Source organism: Bos mutus, chromosome 11 (assembly GCF_027580195.1).
Source record: "Bos mutus isolate GX-2022 chromosome 11, NWIPB_WYAK_1.1, whole genome shotgun sequence".
Classification (NCBI taxonomy): Eukaryota; Metazoa; Chordata; class Mammalia; order Artiodactyla; family Bovidae; genus Bos; species Bos mutus.
The window spans coordinates 78,721,020-78,741,091 of NC_091627.1; the positions used below are offsets into that span (position 1 = coordinate 78,721,020).

Consider the following 20,072-nt stretch of genomic DNA (forward strand, 5'->3'; position numbering starts at 1 on the left):
ACTGATAAACATTAGATAAAATTTACTTGAAGACTCCAGTACTTGAAGATACTGTTAAGTATCTAATTTATGATTGTTAGTTTTTCTCTTATTTTGAACTCCCCAGCTTTAAGTCATTTTACTTTTTCTTTATTTCTTCAAGTTACTTCCTTTTCTCTCTCCTAGTAATCGGTTTGGGTGTAGTAGCCATGATAATGATGGTGGTATCAGCAGATATTTGATTACTTATCATTAGCCAGGCAACATGCTCAACACTCCACTTGTATGATCTTATTTATTCTTCACAACCTGTTGAGTCAGGTGCTGTAATTATCTTGGTTTTATAGACGAGAAAGCCAAGGCAAGAGATGTTAAGTGACTTGCTCATGGACCACAGATAGTAAGTCATAGAACTGGGTTTCTAAGTCACGAACGTGAATTTTTTCAGCATTTCAGAAACCATTCTATCTCGGATATTTTTATACCAGCCATTGTCGTAAGAGTATATAAGACCAGTGAAAGTCGCTCAGTCGTGTCCGACTCTTTGTGACCCCGTTGACTATACAGTCCGTGGAATTCTCCAAGCCAGAATACTGGAGTGGGTAGCTTTTCCTTCTCCAGGGGATCTTCCCAACCCAGGGATCAAACCCAGGTCTCCCGCATTACAGGTGGATTCTTTACCAGCTGAACCATAAAGCAAGCCCAAGAATACTGGAGTGGATAGCCTATCCCTTCACCAGCAGATCTTCCCGACCCAGGAATCAAACCGGGGTCTCCTTCATTGCAGGTGGATTGTTTACCAACTGAGCTATCAGGGAAGCCTGTATAAGACCAGAGTGCTGGTTTAATAATGCGTAGTTTTGATAAAACCATCACAAGGAGTTAAGTTCCTATAACTAGCACTGTCTCTCATTGGAGGCTGAAGTAAGTAGAGAAATAATAATCAGAAATTTACTTGATGATCATGGGCTCAGATTAGGAGAATTAGATAAATTTTGGGGGTTTATTGAATACCTAATGTGGTCAAGGTGCTCTGCTTGTCACACTAAGAACTGAATGTTTTAACTGCATAAATCTAAGGTAGTTTGATGTATCCATCTCACAAGACGCCAGTCTTACCACTGGGACCAAATTAATCAAAATCTGTTTTCTGACTTTTTCTCTTCTTTGTGCATTACCTAGAATGCTGATCGTATTTGCTTTCTACAGATCTCCTTTTTCTGTTCCTCTGGGGCTGAGAACTCTTGTATGATTGACATATTCCTTCTTTAGCTATGTCAATTAATTTGATCAGGTTATTATCAGCTCTTATGGACTTCGGGGGAAATTCTATTTTTGTACCTCTGTTCTTATCCATTTTGTTCAATTACAAATGCAATACTGACAGGGCTATTTAATGTATATAGTTTCCAGGTTAGGTGGTGATGGGTGGGCGTTAGGATGAGGGTGTGGTTTGTAGTTTCTAGTATTTTCAGTAGTCAGTAATTCTGGGAAAAAATATCTGCTAGGAGAGGAAAGTGAATATTTACTGACATTTAATTTGGGAGTTCTTTTGTTCGAGTTTGTGCCATCTGCTTCACTCAGGTAACTGAAAACAGGCTAGCTTGTGAAATTGAAAATTCCATGGGGCAAGGTCTGTATTTTATTTCCCACTCTAGTGTCAAAACAAGTGCCAGATGTCCTTGCTTCATTCCCGAGCTGTCACCCGGCAGGTGGGTGGTCCAGAGAATAACCCCTGGACACCTGTGTGTACTGCCCTGCAGACTCCTACGAAGAAAAAATGCCTGATACTCTTGCTGTCCTGCCATGTTTTCTTTCAGCAAAATGGGTGGCAGGCATAGCCTGTTGAGTTTTATGAGCCTGTGTTACTCTTCTCTCATAAAATGTTGACTTTTGATTGCAGATTTTAAATCTTGTTTTTTCTTCCAGGTGTATACCTTCCCTTTACTCATTAAAAAAAAATGAAACCTTTTATTTCTAGATAATTGTAATTTCACATGCAGTTGTAAAAAATAATACAGAAAGATATCATGTACCCTTTATCCAATTTCCCCCTATGGTAACATCTTGAAAAACTATAGTTAAATATCACAACCAGGATATTGACATTGATAAAATCCCAGTGATCTTACTTAGATTTCTCCAGTTTTATTTGTATTCATTTGTATGCATGTGTGTGGATATGTGTGTTTAGTTTTATGCAGGATTACCCTATGTGTAGGTCTCTGTATCCACCACACAGTTCCATCACCACAAGGATCCCTAGTATTGACCTTTTATAGCCATATCCACCTCCCTCCCAACTTCCACCCCCAACTCTGACCCCCCCCAAGTAACCGTTAATTTTTTCCAGGAATATTATATAAATACAGCTGTACAGTATGTAAGTTTTGAGATTGTCTTTTTCTCTCCATTCAACAATTTCCTTGAGATTCTTTCAAATTACTGTGTATGTGAATAATTTGTGCCTTTTCATTGCTAAATAATATTCCAGGTCCATTGGTTTTTTTAATCTTCTAATTCTCATGTGTTCTCTTTGTGGTTTGCTAGAATAACTCTGTCGCTATTGCCGATGTTGATTTAGAAGACAAAAACAAATTGGAGACTGGGCAGACTCTGAAAACAGCAAAGACAAAACGGAAAAATTCAGCTCAGTCACCTTCAGCTCGGAGGACTAAAAAGCTGAAAACTGATGAAGAAGCCAACAAAGCCAGCAGCTTAGAGAGCAGAAATAATAGCACAGAGATACCATCCACTAGCGCCATGTGGGAAGGTGGGTGTAAGGAAGAGGAGAACAAAGACTACTTTACGTGTGGTCAGCCCCCTTTGAAGAAAGTGAAGACGGAAACGTGTCCTCAGGGGCAGCCTGCCAGGCTTCCAGAAAATATCAGTAATATTGAGGAGGTGGAAATGAACTGGGACATAGTACAGGTATGCACAGCCTTATTCTGTCACTTCAGTTTGATTCTTTTTGACTGGTATGGGGTGAGGGAAGACCTGGGAGTTTTCAGTTCCCTTGTCACTTTGCCAGTGGTTCCTGTAGGCTTTGGCTCTTGGGTACGTTGTTTGGTATTATAGCTTATTGTCATTAATTCTTCAGTTAAAAGCTGCGACCTCAGGAAAGTAGATTTCTTTCCATGGTGTTCTAGTGAACATGTATTCTGTAGACAGATCACCTCAACAGATTGGGCCCTCCTAAGTTCCTTGGTACGTTTTTGCTTTGTACTTGGACTGTAATTCCCCATAAAAGCAGTGCAAGTGATTAAGTCATTGGCTGTTAGTACATCTATTTAACTCTTAGTGTAATGTTGTAATACACTATGAACCAGGCCTGCTGCTGTTGCTGCTGCTGCTGCTAAGTCGCTTCAGTTGTGTCCAACTCTGTGCGACCCAATAGACGGCAGCCCACCAGGCTCCCCCATCCCTGGGATTCTCCAGGCAAGAGTACTGGAGTGGGTTGCCATTTCCTTCTCCAATGCATGAAAGTGAAAAGTGAAAGTGAAGTCGCTCAGTTGTGCCCAACTCTTAGCGACCCCATGGACTACAGCCCACCAGGCTCCTCCATCCATGGGATTCTCCAGGCAAGAGTACCGGAGTGGGGTGCCATTGCCTTCTCTGCCTAGTAACTTCTTAAAGGAAATTTCTATCTGAATTCCAACTTGGGCTCCCATAATTATATTTCTTACTACAGGAAAAATCATATTTCTTCCAGTTTCTTTGACTAGCTTTGAGGATGATAGAGAAGACCTGAGGAGTGACTCATTAAGCAGTGATTCCCAATGTTTTGTCCACCCCCACACACTCTGTAAACATTTCAGACTTAATCATAGCAGTACCCCTCAGGGTGGATGGGGATCACCTCCCTCCTTATTGTCTGACGCATGGTGATTCTGACGAGTGCTCCTTCCTCTGCTGGGAAATACTGCTCTAGAGCCCAGTGCCTCTGCTGGGAAATACCACTTCTCCGTCTGGAATTGTCTGTGTGTTACCTTTCTCTTCAAAGGAAGTTCTTTTTACCCATGCTGCCTTTTCTATTACCTACTAGTTGAACATTGCCAGTAACTTTTAATTATGATTTTTCTTCTCTCTGACTCATTAAGGAATAGAATGTTGCCTCATAGCCTTCTTCTCATTCCTGAACAGTCCAAAATTGAGAAACTGCATAATTAGGCTCCTTTCTATGCCTTTTTTTTCTTTTTTTCACTTAAGCCTACAAGGAAATGTTTTAAAAGACATTTAAAACAGCCTGCATCAGGTTCACCCTGAAGGCTTTCTTAACATGCACATCCCTTAGTTCCAAACCAGACCTACAGGGGCAGGTGGGTGTGTCCCACTTCCCGTCTCTTCTCCTTAACTTTTCAGCCTATTTCTGCTGTTGACATAGATCTACCTCTAGTAGTTGACCCTGAGTAGGAAGGAGGGGGAAGGTTTCAAAGCACAGGAAGTCTCTTAAACTATGGAAATAAGTTTTGCAAAATGAAGTCAGGGGTTAGTTATTCTATGAAACTCTGCTTCACACCCATATCTCATAATCTGTGTAAAAGAAAGAAATGAAAATAACCCTACCTATGACAGTTGTTTACAGGTAATAGAATCCTGCTTCTAATGAGCTTAAGCAGAAAAGAGGATGCAGGGGCCTTTCGAAGAATGCAAAGGACAAAGCGTGATCAAGTCTCCTAAGGCCTTGAACCAGAAATTGGAAAACTGAGGACTTGAGGAAGCCATTTTCTCAATTTTCTCTATTTCAGAGATTTCATGATCACCCATTTTCACCCCTTCTCTGTTTGAGTTGTTGTTTTCTCTTGGCAGATCAGAAAGCAGATCAGATTTCCCTACTTCTTTATGAAAGGTGGGAGATGATAGCCCCACACTTCATTTACCATTAGTTTTAGCTAGTGAGGAGGGAAAAGCGTACAGTGAGAACAGGTCCCCAGCTGCCATAGGGTGAGTGGCAGAAGAAGAGCAGCCAGGAGTAAAAGTTTCATCTGTAAATCGGTAGCAGGAATGTCCATGAGATGTTTCAATATGAAATGGAAGCAAGCTTTCAGGTCTAGAACTATTTTATGGCCTTTGACCGTATTATCTGGGTAGTATGAATGTGCTTGTCTTTCCTTTCAATTCTAAGTATCTTTTCTCCTTATATTAATAGTGATTTTTGGCAGCTCAAACAAGCCTGTTCTCAGAATGTGCCACTCCGTTGCATGTGAGTTGGGAGAAGTGGTTGGCTCAGCTGCGACCTTCTCTGAGCATCCTGAGGACCACTAGTAAGCTCAGCATTTTCTAGATGGGTTTAGGAAAATTGCCTGGGGAACTTTAGGTGTGACTTGTTGGGGTTTTTAAAAGATTTAACCAGGTACAGTCATCCTTGCCTAATCTTGAATTACTTTTAAATCTTGTCATATATGTGGACTTCCTGTCCTATACTATTTTCCATTAGCAGGAGAGAGAATCATTTTATCTGCCAAACATGGTTGAGAATAGTGGCAGGTGTTAAAGGGAAACAGGAAGAGCAGAGTGAGAGTCAGCAGTGCCAAGTCAGTCAGCAAGACAATCAGGAAGGCTTTGAACATTTGAGTGAGACTCAATGAAATGCCTGTGGTATACATATTAACTGCCACAAAATGAAATGTTTGCCCAAGTTCTTAGGGGAAGTTCTGACAAGTATCTCATTAGTAAGGAATGGTTGATGGAAATTAACTGTATAGGAATTATTGTCTTGAACATGAGGGAAATGTTATTTATATTTCCTTCATTTTAAGGACCATGGACCCTGCCTACCATGATACCTTGATCCTCTTAACTTTTTTCTTTCAAGGTTTTTTTTTTTTTTTCCAACTCTAAAGTTCCGTAACTTTTTCAGGAGCATCACTGTCTCATCTGGGGAGGGACTTTACCTATAAACACACTTTGTATCTATTTCCTAATCAGGTTCTGGGATCACCAGACTCCTCGGGGAGAAACAGCCTACTTCATTGCTTTTCTGCAAACTGCAAATATGTGGTTGCCTTAAGAAATTAGTTTTTGTTAAAGTATATTATATCATTAAGCAAATATATTGTGAATACCATAACCTTTATAAGAATTTGAAGAGATGACTAGCTACAAGCAGTTTTTGAGAAAATTAAATGCCCTGAAGTGGTGATTGCTATTATGTAGTCTATTTTGAGGGAGGTGGAGTAGAGGAGCCATATGCAATATATTAGTAATGTTTGCTAAATCAGGGGAGAAGAGTGAGCAAAACCTACTTATTAGCCATTTTCCCCATTCTTGCAAGAGATGATGTGGAAATATGTGGGTGAGGAAGACCACGGGGTGACAGAATAGGGGAAAGAAGTGGGAAGGAGACGAATGTCTCTGAATTAACTTTCTCACAGCACTTTTACACATAAGCATGTGTCACTTGTTAGGAGGAATTTAGTAAAAACAGTTGGATTGACCCTTGCTTTTTATAATATAGCTGGAGGTATTTATTATGGGCCTTAAAACAAACTTTCTGAAATATATATGGAGAAAATTGTACTAAAGTATACACCTCATGAGTGTTCAAAAATGTAAACGTGTAATAAGCTTCCAGATCAAGAAACAGAATGTTACCAGCAGCCTAGAATCTCTTTATACCCCTTCTCAGTCCTGTGTCCCCTTTCCTAAAACCACTCTTCTGACTTCTAACATCATACATAGTTTTTCCTTTTGCAGTCTTTAGGAAACTTATTTGTGTGGTAAAATAAGTGATGTAATAAAGTCAATAGCAGTAATAGAGAGCATTTCAGAAGGGAGTATCCAGTTGCTGGTTTGATTTTTGAAAGAATAAAAAGTTCTTTCTCTCAGTGCTAGTCATTTAAGTGTTATTTAATTTAAATATAAGTTATTTTAAACTGCAGATGCTGCCTGGATTATTAAAGCAATAGTTTAGTTGTTGATACCCAGAAGTTTTCTTTTTTAACTGAGAAGGTGGGAATATAGACTTTGAAGAGTAAATTCTCAGGCTACTTGGAGAGAAGGCCATTTTGTTAGGGGTTTTGGACACCATGACGGCACCATGTCTCCTCTGCAGTGGGATTCAGGAAGAGAAGTGAGACAACTTGATTAATTTGTACTTTTGCCTGAAGAATATCATCTTGCTTTGCCCACAAATCAAATTTTCAAAGAGGAGTAAATAGCTTGTGGGACTTTTGGCCATTTACTTGACTTCTTTGAGCATCAGTTTTTATACCTGTAAAATGAGAATCAGTTCAGTTCAGTTGCTCAGTTGTGTCCGACTCTTTGAGACTCCACGGACTGCAGCCTGCCAGGCTTCTCTGTCTATGGAATTTTCCAGGCAAGAATACTGGAGCAGGTTGTCATTTCCTACTCCAGGGGATCTTCCTGACCCAGGGATCAAACCCATGTCTCTTGCACCTCCTGCGTTGGCAGGTGGATTATTTAGTACTGTGCTACCTGGGAAGCCTGCAAGCACAGTAGAAGACAGTCTGGGTTGTGGGGAAGAAATGAAGACTAATACTTTTATGAACGCAGTTTGAGATGCCTAATAGGTTTTCAAGAGAATACATCAGGTAGCTTACTTAAATGAGTCCAGAGCTCATGCGGAAGAGAGCAAGGGCTGGAGATACGAAGCTGACTTTCTCACCAGAGAGTTGGTGTTAATTCATCAGAGTGCATAATAAGATGTAGGCCTAAAGGATTTCAGGTACACAGAGGAATGAAAGTATCCTCAATAGTCTCTGGAGTTCAGCCATTTATTTCATCTGTTGTTTTGAAATTTAGTCTGTTTTATATATTGCCTTGATTTTTTTGACAAGTTGATAATGACAGTTCTTTAATTAAGTTTTGAATTTTTCTTTAATTTTTGGCATATCTCGAGCAGTAGGATTGAAATAATAATAAAACATATGCCTTTCATGCTTTACTTTAAAAATCCACTTGGGTTTTGAGAACAGTAACTGAAATTGGATTTTATTTTTTCTGTTCTCCAGGCTGACTTCTCTGAACTTTTCTGTTTACATGTACCTTTTGCTGAGACCTATAGACTTTTTTAAAAAATAATTATTTTGAATATGTGGTAGATGGGAATCATAGACAATGCCAAAGACACAGAAGGATCTTCCTGCCCTAGCTCTAAGTCAACCAATTACCTTTCCCCCAAATAAGCCATGTTCCAAGTTCTTGTAGTTCATTCCATATCAGATCATACAAGAGTAAGTTACATGGTATTCTTCTCCATGGGTGTATAATTTATTCACCAGTTCCCCATTGTAGACTGGTTTTTGCTAACTTCTACCAGACTAGAAAAAGTTCTTCAAAAAATATCACTGTAAATAAGTATCATTTTCCAGAAGTATGAATATGTCAGAACAAAATTCCCAGGAGTGTAACTGCTGGATCATAGAGTTTATGCGTTATAAATTTTGATAAATACTGCCAATTGTTCTTCCTCCAGAGGTTATAGCATTGTACTTTCTCATTAACAATAATTGAAAGTGCCTTTTCCCATCATTTATGCCAACACAATGAGTTACCAACTTTTTAATCTTTGATGCCAATCTGAAAGGTTAAAAATACGTATCTCATTGAGCCCTGTAGAATTTGGATGATACAAAGTGGTTTTTATTGGGTTTTATTGAATTAGTGAAATGACTATTCTGTGATTATCAATATATATTCTATATTTCATGCAATTCTCTTTTTTAAAAACCACAGCAGTTTCTAAGTGACTGGAAAACATTATTTGATATTATATTTTAAACCATATATTATAATATGTTTACTTTTCAGGGTTTTAAATCACTAAATGTGCTTAATTTGCAGGTTTTATCTGAGAGAACTGATATTGAACTTTGGGTTTGTGCCAATATTATCCGTCTCTTTAATGATGATAACACAATTCCCTTCATTATACGTTATCGAAGAGAGCTTATTAATAATCTTGATGCTGATTCCTTGAGAGAAGTTCAACAAACTCTAGAGGAGCTACGGTAAGAAACCTGGGCAGGGGTGAGCTTTGTGTAAGGGGAAAGAGGGTATGTGAGCTGATGAGTGGAAGCAGTGAGAAAGAGAGTGATAGTATATTTTAACAGTGCTGATATTTTGTTTTCTTGATTTATTGTGATCTGAATATAGTCAATCCCCTCCTAAAAGAGAAAGCCAACTTCATTTTACTTATTTAGAGGTATTCAGAGTCCCTCTGCTGGTGTGTTCATGCATAGCTTGGGCATGAATCTACAAAAGGTGGTTTGCATTATTAATATGAGTTTGAATGTCATCTTCTCTCATAGAAGTGATTTTGCATAATGCAAAATTAGAACTACCAGCATGAAACTCAGGAAAATACAGTTTCATCTAAATCTTCAATAGCTTTTGTAAAACTGTCCTCTTAATAACTTTAAAGTCCCTATTAAAAGGAGAGTTCTTTAAAAGTATCAAGTTTGCTAGGAAATAATGTATATTTCCCTTTTCTAGTCTTTTAGAGGATATAGTAATTTAATGGTAGTGGATTGTAACTTGTTTATGATTATAGAATGGAAAACACCCTTTAAAAATATTATTCCTGTGGACTTATTGTAAGAACTCAGAAATAAGCATACCAGAGACTATAAGTATCTAACTATATTATTCGGTAGAGTTTATTTAAACACTCTTCCCCATTCATTTATTTACTACATGTATCCTACCTGCCAGGTGCTGTGTTGTTGATACCTGTGTTCTTTAACAAGGATCTGGTTTAAATTGGATATAATCTTACCATCAAGCCATTCTAAAAGCGCCAAGGATTATTTTTATTAATAGAACAAGCCTAATAATTTTGGAGGGACTTGCATCTCACTAACATTTCTATCCCTTTTGTGGAATTTCTTTTGGTGCCAGGAGGATTCAAATGCTAATATGTTGGAAGTTATAGTTCACTGAGAAGCAGAATCAATTAGCCAACCCAGAAATATAAATGACAGTTTAATCAAGTGGTTTCAGAGTCACATCTTCCAGGGCTAGTCTAATATAATCAAGCTTAAAGGGCTGCAAATCGGAGATGACAGATCCTAAGAGGGCCAACCACTGCTCATCTCTAACAGACCATAGTATGCAGTCTTCTCTACTGAAATTGCTGGATCTTCCATTTTTGAAAAACCAGCAATCTGAATTTTGATGTAAAAAATTTTGTAGGTCAAGCAAAATCATCTACAGGCCACGTCTAGAAGTCCAGCAGTTTACAAATTCTGAAGTAAGCTCTCTGTTTGGTTGAAGGCAAAGTGATGAAGAAAATTTAAGGATTTAGGGGTGTGAATTGGGGAGAGTGTCACAAAAAAGCAGGAATAGTTAACTTAAAAAATATTAAAAGTATTCTACCAATTAGTTTTTTATTGAGTGCGGGACAGATAGGAGCTTTATGTCAAGATTACTATTATTATTATTTTCTTTTTCTCTAAAAAGCATTTCGGCTACAACAGAATTCAATTTCTAGACATCTATTAATAAAGGAATACATTAAATATTAGTAGAGGATTATTTCTGTTAGTAAGTGTGGCAATGATTAGTAGTGACTTAGAAGATCTTTTTATGTCATACAGAGATTTCTTTTTGGTTATTAGGTATGGTATCTGTTTTTCTTAAGCTTTTTCTATGACTAGAGCATGGTTTTCAATGTGTTAACTGCTACTCATCAATGAGTAATGAAACTAATTTAGTGGGTCATTACCACTTTAACAAAAATGAAATAGAGAATAGGAAATATGAGTGCAGTTTCTGTAATAAAGGTAAATATTGTTTGATGAAACTATCATGTGTTTATATAACTTTATTATTAGGTTGGTGCAAATGTAACTGTGGTTTTTGCGTTGTTGAAATTTGCTGTTTGATATTGAAATACATTCTTAATAAATGTGGTTATGGTTATACACCTTTTTTTAAAATTTATTTTATTTTTTTATTTTATTTTTAAACTTTACAATATTGTATTGGTTTTGCCAAATATCGAAATGAATCTGCCACAGGTATACATGTGTTCCCCATCCTGAACCCTCCACCCTCCTCCCTCCCCATACCATCCCTCTGGGTTGCCTCAGTGCACCAGCCCCAAGCATCCAGTATCGTGCATCGAACCTGGACTGGCGACTTGTTTCATATATGATATTATACGTATTTCAATGCCATTCTCCCAAATCATCCCACCCTCTCCCTCTCCCACAGAGTCCAAAAGACTGTTCTATACATCTTTTTAATGTGCATTTCTCGCTTTATGTTTTTTTGCTGATGACTTATTACTTACTGTTTATTTTATATTTATTTTGGACTATGGAAAAGATGCTAGAAAAAAGCAAACTTGAGCAACTTTCTTATTTGAGTTCAAAATGGGTCATAAAGCAGTGGAGATAACTCACAACATCAGAATGCATTTGGCCCAGTAACTGCTAACGAACATGTACACACGCATTGGTAGGTCAAGAACTTTCACAAAGGAGATGAGAACCTTGAAGCTGAGATGTGTGGTGACCAGCATTGGAAGTTGGCGATGACCAATTGAGAGGACCAACAAAGCTGATCCTCTTAAAACTACGTGAGAAAATTGCCGAGGAACTCAGTGTCGACCATTCTATGGTCATTTGGCATTTGAAGCAAATTGGAAAGGTGAAAACGCTTGATAACGTGGGTACCTCATGAGCTGACCAAAAATTTAAAAAAATCATTGTTTTGAAGGGTTGTCTTCTCTTCTTCTCTTATTGTGCACAACAGTGACCCATTTCTTGATCAGATTGTGACGTGTGACGAGAAGTGGATTTTATATGGCAACCAGTGACGACCAGCTCAGTGGTTAAACTGAGAAGAAACTCTAAAGCACTTCCCAAAGCCAGACTTGCACCAAAAAAAGGTCATGGTCACTGTCTGGTGGTGTTTCATCCTCTCCAGCTTTCTGAATCCCGGTGAAACCATTATATCTGCAAAATATGCTCAGCAAATTGGTGAGATGCACCAAAAACTGCAATGCCTGCAGCTGGCTTTGGTCAACAGAAAGGACCCCATTCTTCTCTGCAGCAACAACCGACTGCATGTTGCACAGGCAACACTTGAAAAGTTGAATGAATTGGCTACGAAGTTTTGCCTCATTTAGCATACTCACCTAACCTCTCACGAACCGACTACCACTTCTTTAAGCATCTCGACAACTTTTGCAGGGAAAATGCTTCCACAACCAGCAGGAGACAGAAAATGCTTTTTGAGTTTGTCAAATTCCAAAGCACAGATTTTTATGCTGCACAAAAGAGCAAGCTTATTTCTCATTGTTAAAAATGTGTTGATTATAATGGTTCCTATTTTGATTAATAAAGATGTGTTTGAGCCTAGTTAAAATGATTTAAAATTTGTGGTTGAAAACCCCAGTTACTTTTGCACAAACCTAATGAATATGAAATTATATGTGTATATATTGGGTTGCAGGGTAAAATATATTTCTTACTGAGAGTCCCTGTTAAAAAAGTGAATTAAAAAATGACTATGGTTATGGACAGTAAACTTCTGAAGATGCCTCGCCTCTCCCTTATATGCAAGTTAGTGGCTCCTTGGCCTTTTGTCAAAGTGATCCTGGTAGACTTCAGTCTCTGAAAGCAGTCTTGGGCTATCAGGAATGTAAAAGACACAGAGAGGTGTGATCGAAGGACTGCATATTTCTTCCTGTTTAACTTAGAATCTGCTGCCTTTGGGTTTTGTTTTTTTTGTTTTTTTTCATAAGTAGATTTAGTTTTCTTTTCCATCAATCATTTTTACTAATTAATATTATCATCTCTCTAACTTTCTGCCTGTTATTTTATCAGTACTATTATTAGATTATAAATAATAACAGGTAATAAAATAGGATGAGAGGTTTTAATAATAATATATTCTAAAATATCAAGATTCTGAAAACCAAGGAGAGACTAAAATACTATTTCAGCTTGAAGGAGATTGTAGACACATAGCAATTACATAAAACTCATTCTTAGCTGAATTCAGTATCAAAGACATTATAGGAACAATTGGTGAAACTTAAATGAGATCTGAGTGTTAGAATATAATATATCAATATAATATCAAACCCAGGTCTCCAGCATCGTGGGCAGATTTTTTACCAGCTGAGCCAAAAGGAAGCCCATAATATCGATATTATTATATATTACAAAAATTTTTATTTTCAGGGCTGTTGCAAAGAAGGCTCATAGTACAATCCAAAAAATTAAAAAGGAGGGGAAGATGTCTGAGTGCCTGTTAAAAGCTTTGCTGAACTGTAAGACTTTTGAAGAACTAGAACACGTGGTAAGGAACCCTTTTTATTTAATGTAATACCTACCTGAATATATTATAATTTGTGTCTTTTTATAGTTAAAAAATAGCTAGAAATAAAAAGCCACAGAGTCATCAGCCACCATCATTATTTAATTCAACAAAATATTCTTTATTCAGTAAACATCTTTTAAGCCTTTTTGTGTGTGTGCTAGGCACTTGGATTTACAAAGATGACTAGTGTATAATCCTTGTCTTCAAGGAATTCCCAGTCGAGTAAGGAAAAAGAGTAGGTAACAGAAGTGAGAAGCTTGAGGGAGAGTGCTAAGCTGGAGACACAGATGTGAATGTCTTCAGCATGTAGTTGGTATTTGGAGCCATGAAAATGGAAGATTTCACTCAAGGAAAGATCATAGGGTAAGCAGGTCAGGGTAGACCATTGAGAAAAACTAACTTTTGAAGCATGGATAGAGGAAGGGATAGCCTAAGAAGGAAACGTGGAAAGAATAGTGAGAGAAGTATGAAGAGAATCAGGAGATAAGGTACCCATAGGATTGAGGCAGAGAGTCATAGAAGGAGGTAATGATCAGTGGTCTTAAGTAATTAAATATAGCAGGGAGTTTTGGCAAGATAAGGACTAAAAAATGTTTATTTGGTAATTAGGGGATCATTATGGCTCTTTGTGATACCACTTTCAGCAAGGTGTATGGAAAGAGAAGCCAGGTGGAGGTGGGTTGAGTAGTGAACATGTACTCAGAAGTAGAAGCATTGTGTGTGGACATGTTTTAGAGGAGCTTGCTTGAGTTGAGAACTTGTAGTCCTTGCAGCCCAAGCACTGAGTTTGTAAAGGGAATGAATCCAAGCAAATAGCTGACTGTAAGCATGTAGGAAAGTATAAAGCATTTGATAAGGAATAACTGTTTTTATACATCTTGTATTCTTTGTTAGTATTAATTCCTCTCTGAAGGAAGAAGAAAGAGTTGAAAAGAGGATGTCTTTAGCATTCTTGCATGTCCTCTCATTTTGTGTCTTAATTTTAACTTTTGCTTTTTAAAATTTATTGATTGGGTATGCTTTCTGACTTTTTACCCTAGTCAGCGCCATATAAAACTGGAAGCAAAGGCACCAAAGCCCAGAGAGCAAAGCAGTTGGGATTAGAAGGAGCAGCCAGGACACTGCTGGAGAACCCAGGGGAGCTGAGTCTTCTCTCTTATATTAAACCCAATGTGAAAGGTACTTAATTGTTTAAAGAGGTCGCTCCTGTTTCTTTTCTAATTTAAAAACTTAAGTTAAAAAATTGTTTCATTAAGTAATACAATAGAATAGTATAGCATATAAAGGGCAAATTATTCTAATAAAACAAATCCCAGTATATCTCTTTCTTAGCCATTTAGCTTTCCTTTTTTGATAAAGTGCCTGTTCTTGTCTTTTGCTCATTTTTCTGTTGTGTTGTTTCTCTTTTTTCTTATTAATTTGTGAGTATTTTTTAGATATTCTCTCTCGGAGTTATATGTGTTACAGATCTTTCCTCCCAACTTGTAACTTCTCTTTTCACTTTGTTTATGGTATCTTTTGGTAAATAGAGTCTTAGTTTTATCATAGTTGATTTATTTATCTTTTCAATTTTATTAATCTTTTCTTTTAAGATAATTGCTTTTTTTTCTTTTTAAAGAATTCCCTTTGCATCCAAGATTATGCAGATATTCCTATATTCTTTTAAAACCTTTATCCCATTTCTAAAAACTTATAAAGATTTTACAATTAAAAAGTCATATCTTCTCTTTAGAAAGAATTTCAACAATTCAGACAGACATGAATTGTAAAAGAAAGTCCTACTCCCACACTTCTGCTCTCCATGAGTAAAATGCTTGTCTTTTTCTGAAGTGTATCTTCTTATCTCAGTGTGTGTACATGTACAGGAAAGGATGAAAGAGGAAAGGGGTAAAGGAGAGAGATTTCTAAGAAAAACCCAAGGAAAGTGACAAATGATACATGTCAAGGTGTATTGGTTTTATTGTCAAAATGAGCCTTGAAGTGAGAGCTTTTTAAGTAAGAGTGGGGGCTTTTTTCAGGGAGTGCTCTGACAGGATTGAATGGGGAGATTGATTCTCTAGGGATCACTGCTCTCATTCTAGTTCTTTTTGACCTTCTGTTCTTTAGGCTGGGAGATTGTCTGTAGGGGGCAGTCTCTGATAACAAAATCTGCAGGATGTACTAAACTGTAGAGAAACAGCGTACTGAAACCTGTGTTTTTTTAAAAAATAATCTGGCAAATACAGATTTGCAGTTGGAAAAATTGAGTATGTGTGTCTGTGAAAATATGAATATCTGCTCATACCCAAGTACACCCACCTTAATATCTGTATTGAAAAGGGCAGTAATGATAAGAAAAAGCAAATTTGTATTATTTGAATTTAGAAATGGGTTGAAATGAGTAAAATTCAAGTTTAATTTTTTAATGTGTATTTTCTGTTATATTTTCAAATGGTTGCAACTTTAATATTTTAATGTTAGCTGCAACTATTTAACCAAGCATTGAGGTTAGCCACAGTGGAAACTATCTGAGCCCAGTGTTGGTATGTTTTATTACAAATGTTGGAGCTTTCAAAATGTTAGATGCACAATGATTTATGGTTTGTTTTATTTTTAACTTCTGGTCTGTTTCCTTTCCTTCTACTCTTCACCTCCTCTGGTACAAAGTTTTCCTTAGTTCACACACATACTGAATTCCTATTCAGTATGTTTGATAACCTTATATCTTTTAATTGGCCTGTGGGGTGATGCTCATGCACTATCTGATGATGAGCACTAGGTAATACTTCTGATAATGGGGTAGGTTGGGCCCAGCACAGTTACACATCCCAGAACCCATCTAGCACACATACAAGAACTTCTCTGTTTGCTTTTCTCCCTTTTTCTTTTACTCTAATCACAAACATAGTATTGTAATCAATTCTAAACAACTTTGAATTGCTTTTCAAAGTTTGCTTGGAATGTTTTTCCCTTCTGTTTCTTCCTTCTTTATGCCACATACATCCTCATGATTACTCTCTGTTCCTTACTGTTTTTCTAAATAAGTATTTTCTTTATTCCCATCATTCCTCAAAGAAGTATTTCAGAAACCAGATATTTCAGTGTCGCCACCCTCTCAAGATAGGAGGCACTTTTAATTACCACAGACCAACAAGAATTGGTGCAAATCAGAAAGATAGCCTGTGCTACAAATGGACTACATCCTAGAAGATCCAGAATATCCCTGTACAAGGAGGAGTAGCTAATTGCCCCTTTGTAAGTAAGATGAGGTGGTGTTAGTGCAGATAAGCTGAAGAGAAGTGTTCAGTTTTTTAATTGTGGAGGTTTGAAGAGCATGTGGCTGTAAAGCTTTCACTGCAAGGCAAGGGATATGATTTTCTGGTTCTCTGGACATTATTTTCTCCTGATTTTACTGAGGTGCTAAACTTTTTGAACTCTTGTTATCCTTGGCTGTATTAAGCCCCAATGAACAATTCTCTCTGATGAGACAAGGTGCTTTTTCAAAACACACAAGACTCTCTTCAATTCTCTCTCCCTAGTTGGACTGAGATGGGGGGTTTGTAATTTGGATGAGCTTTTGGAATGGCTGAATGTTTCTACCTGTTGTTAAGCACTCTGGCTCTGAGGTGGTTCAAAACACCTCCCTACCAATGGTTTCTTTATGATTTAATGAGTATCAGAATCATCTGGGATGCTCTGTAAAACAATAAAATGCCACAGTCTAGAATCTATATTTTTAGCAAGTATGTACTATAATTTTATTTTAGGGTCCTTAGACTATACAATCCATTGTTCTAGAGCTTTTGAATAATTTTAATTACATATGGTTCGTTAAATTCATAAGGTTTACAAATTGTATCTCCCTCAATAATGTGAACTTTTCAAAAACTCTTTGTTTTAATCGCCAAATCTATAATTTCCTCTTTCAGTTCTCTCTCATTAATTGATCTCATTGTAGGTTCCCCTTTTACTACTGACTTCTCACCCTGGTACTCTCCTTAAACTTTGAGTGATGATACTCTGAGGTACTTTTGGACCCCAGGAATGAGTGCATAGTGAGTCGTTTTCTAGGATAAAGACTGGTCTAGTGAGAAAGCTAACACAGAGCAGACATCTATTGACTGCTTACTATGTGCCATAGCTGTTCAAAGTTCTTATATATATAGCCTTCCACCTATCAAAGATTGTTCCTGAAAATTGCCTCATAGGGAAATTCTCTTAAAATGTAAACAGGATACCTATTTCAGTTACCAAATTTCCTTGAAATAAATGCAATTACATCATTAGTTAAGATCAGTTATCATAATGCAACCCAACAAGTTATTTCCTCTTTATTAATTATTCTGTAAGTCTGTCCTGCTCTCTTTGTCTTTTTTACCTGTTATTCATTAAATCTGTGCTCTTAGAAAAACATGATACTCGTGCTTGTGTAATTGAAGCTTTAATGCAAGAAAAAGCTTTAATGGAAATAGAACAATAAAGACAAAAGAAATGAAGGAATGCATTGCAAATGATTTCTTGGTATATAAGCTGATATTGCAGGGACCATAATATACAAGACACACTGCTGTAAATTAGCAAACTGAAAGCACTTGGAGAGAACTTAACATACCATTAGTAGACAGTTCAGCTCTAAGATGAACAGCCACATAATGACTCTTGTTTTGTGCTTATTTGAGATTTGAGACCTATTTCAAATAGGTATTGAAAATGTGAATAAATGCCTCATAAACAAAATTGGGATATTAATAAAATTCCTTGTAAAGGAGAATTTTTATAACTGGAATGAAGTAGTATACCTTGGGGTATGACTATTAATATGTATTTCCTATAACCACACTTAATATTTGTAAATAGTTCATGAAGTAGATACTATTATTACCGTTTTTATAGGAGTCTGAGGCACAGAGACGACAAGTAACTTGCCCAGCACACATTTGGTAGATGGTAGAGCCAGGATTAGACCAGGCAGCTGGCTCCAGACTTGCATTTTTTTACCACTAGGTTATATGGTATGTTAAGGCCCTGTATTACGGTTTCTGGAGGCTTGTTTTCAATGCTGAGGGAAGCTTGTCACTGCTATGATACGTTTCTGTCTTAAATTTGTCGGTTTAAGGTTTTATTTTGACTGGAAAAAATTTATTGTGATTTAATTATAGATTTAAAAACCAATCTCTAGTTCTTGCTTTTGTTTTCCTTCTTACCCTTCTCCTAAAGGGCTTTCCGCACTCCAGGATATTGAAACAGGAGTGCAGCATATTTTAGCAGACATGATTGCTAAAGACAAAGACACACTTGACTTCATTCGAAAATTGTGAGTAACTCTTGGAGAGTTTTCTGCTCTGTGGACACATGCTGTTAAGGGTTGCACAGTTAGTGCTAATTCCAGTGCTCATTAAAACTTTACTTTCAGACTTAAAAATTTTTTTAAATTTTTTTAGTAGCAGAATTCTTTGTTCAAACAACAGAACCCGAGTACATGAAACAGATAAAAGTAAAGTTGTTTTGATTGAATTCTGGGCATGGATCCTGGAACTCTGCCTGTTCATCCTCCTTATTCTGAAGCACCTCAGCAGAGGCCTCTGAGGAACATGGTTTAAAAACCACTGCATAATGCAGTATATGCTAGAGAGCAATTCATAACTATTTAGAGTGGGTGGCATTGCTTTTTCAGCAAATAGTGATGTATGTACTTAATTTTATAATACGTCATTTCTAGTATTTACCAGTGGTTGGATTACCTTGGAAATGTGTAATGTCAGGTATGGATAAATGTGATGACCTCAAAATGAATTTTAGGTGATGGAGAGAGCAGCTTATCCATAGTGTCACACCATTTATAAGAAAGTAAAACCTTTTGACCTAGACACTACTTGGGTTTATGGATTTTATGCCTCCAAAAAAAAAGACATTATTTAAAAACCCCATTTTTAGGTACTCTGTCTTTCCTTTTCTTCTGTATGTCGAAAGACAGTTTTTTTTGTTTTTTTTTTTTGCAGAGGTCTGTTCTTCCTCTCTCTTTAACATCTCTAGCTGTGTGAGCTGTGCAGAGGAGAGCAAAGGTGGAGATGAACCAGTTGACTACTGTTGTTTATCAGGGTTTTTGTTGATATAAGGGAGAAAAATTTTCTGTTTCCTCAGTAGCCCTCATAGAATGAGTTGAAGTAGAAGAATTAATTGCCCAGGTTTTTAAGTGTGTTTTTATAAGTAATCATACTGCTGAAATTTGGTTCAATTTCTAAATTGTCATTGGAAGCTGTCCTGACATATTATCGTTTCCCCTCTTTTTAGCTTTAAATTGGTTCTGACTCCCTAACTCAGCGGTTAGGAAAGGATGATATCTAGGCCAGAGTTATTGGTCTCTTGGGTAACTGCAGGTAGTATCTCAACTCATTTAGATGTTTTATAGGAGGCCTGGGTTGATATATAAATAGATTTGTGCTATGCTAGATATGCTAGACCTATGCTAGCGTGAATAAGTGAGGAGTCCTTTTTTCATGGGTCAATATCATTTTTATAGTTGAGCATCATATATAAAAAAATCTTATTTGGTAATTCTTGTTTACTTTTTTGCTAATCTTACTTCTGTATAATGTGTTTCTTTACTGAAATACATGTTAATAACTACTTGTGGTTGAATACTTGTGTATCTGAACAGGTGCCAAGATAGATATATTCATATCCAGTCATCTTTGGCAAAAGTGTCCTCAAAAAAAGTAAATGAAAAAGATATTGATAAGTTTCAGCTCTATCAAAACTTCTCATGCAATATAAGAAACATCCAACATCATCAGGTAAATAAGGAAACTGCTTATTCA

At 36.9% G+C, this 20,072-nt stretch overlaps 1 protein-coding gene across 5 annotated transcripts in view; it reads left to right on the plus strand.

Moving 5' to 3' along the window:
- The window catches only part of SRBD1 (S1 RNA binding domain 1), a 244,418-nt gene that overhangs the window by 12,613 nt on the left and 211,733 nt on the right, over positions 1 to 20,072 (plus strand). For all 5 annotated transcript variants that reach the window (XM_070379644.1, XM_005897586.2, XM_070379641.1 and 2 more), the window contains 6 exons: positions 2,530 to 2,910; positions 8,785 to 8,951; positions 13,137 to 13,254; positions 14,316 to 14,454; positions 18,472 to 18,568; positions 19,913 to 20,048. In XM_070379644.1, the coding sequence (XP_070235745.1) occupies positions 2,530 to 2,910; positions 8,785 to 8,951; positions 13,137 to 13,254; positions 14,316 to 14,454; positions 18,472 to 18,568; positions 19,913 to 20,048 (1,038 nt within the window). The remainder of the gene's footprint in view (positions 1 to 2,529; positions 2,911 to 8,784; positions 8,952 to 13,136; positions 13,255 to 14,315; positions 14,455 to 18,471; positions 18,569 to 19,912; positions 20,049 to 20,072) is intronic.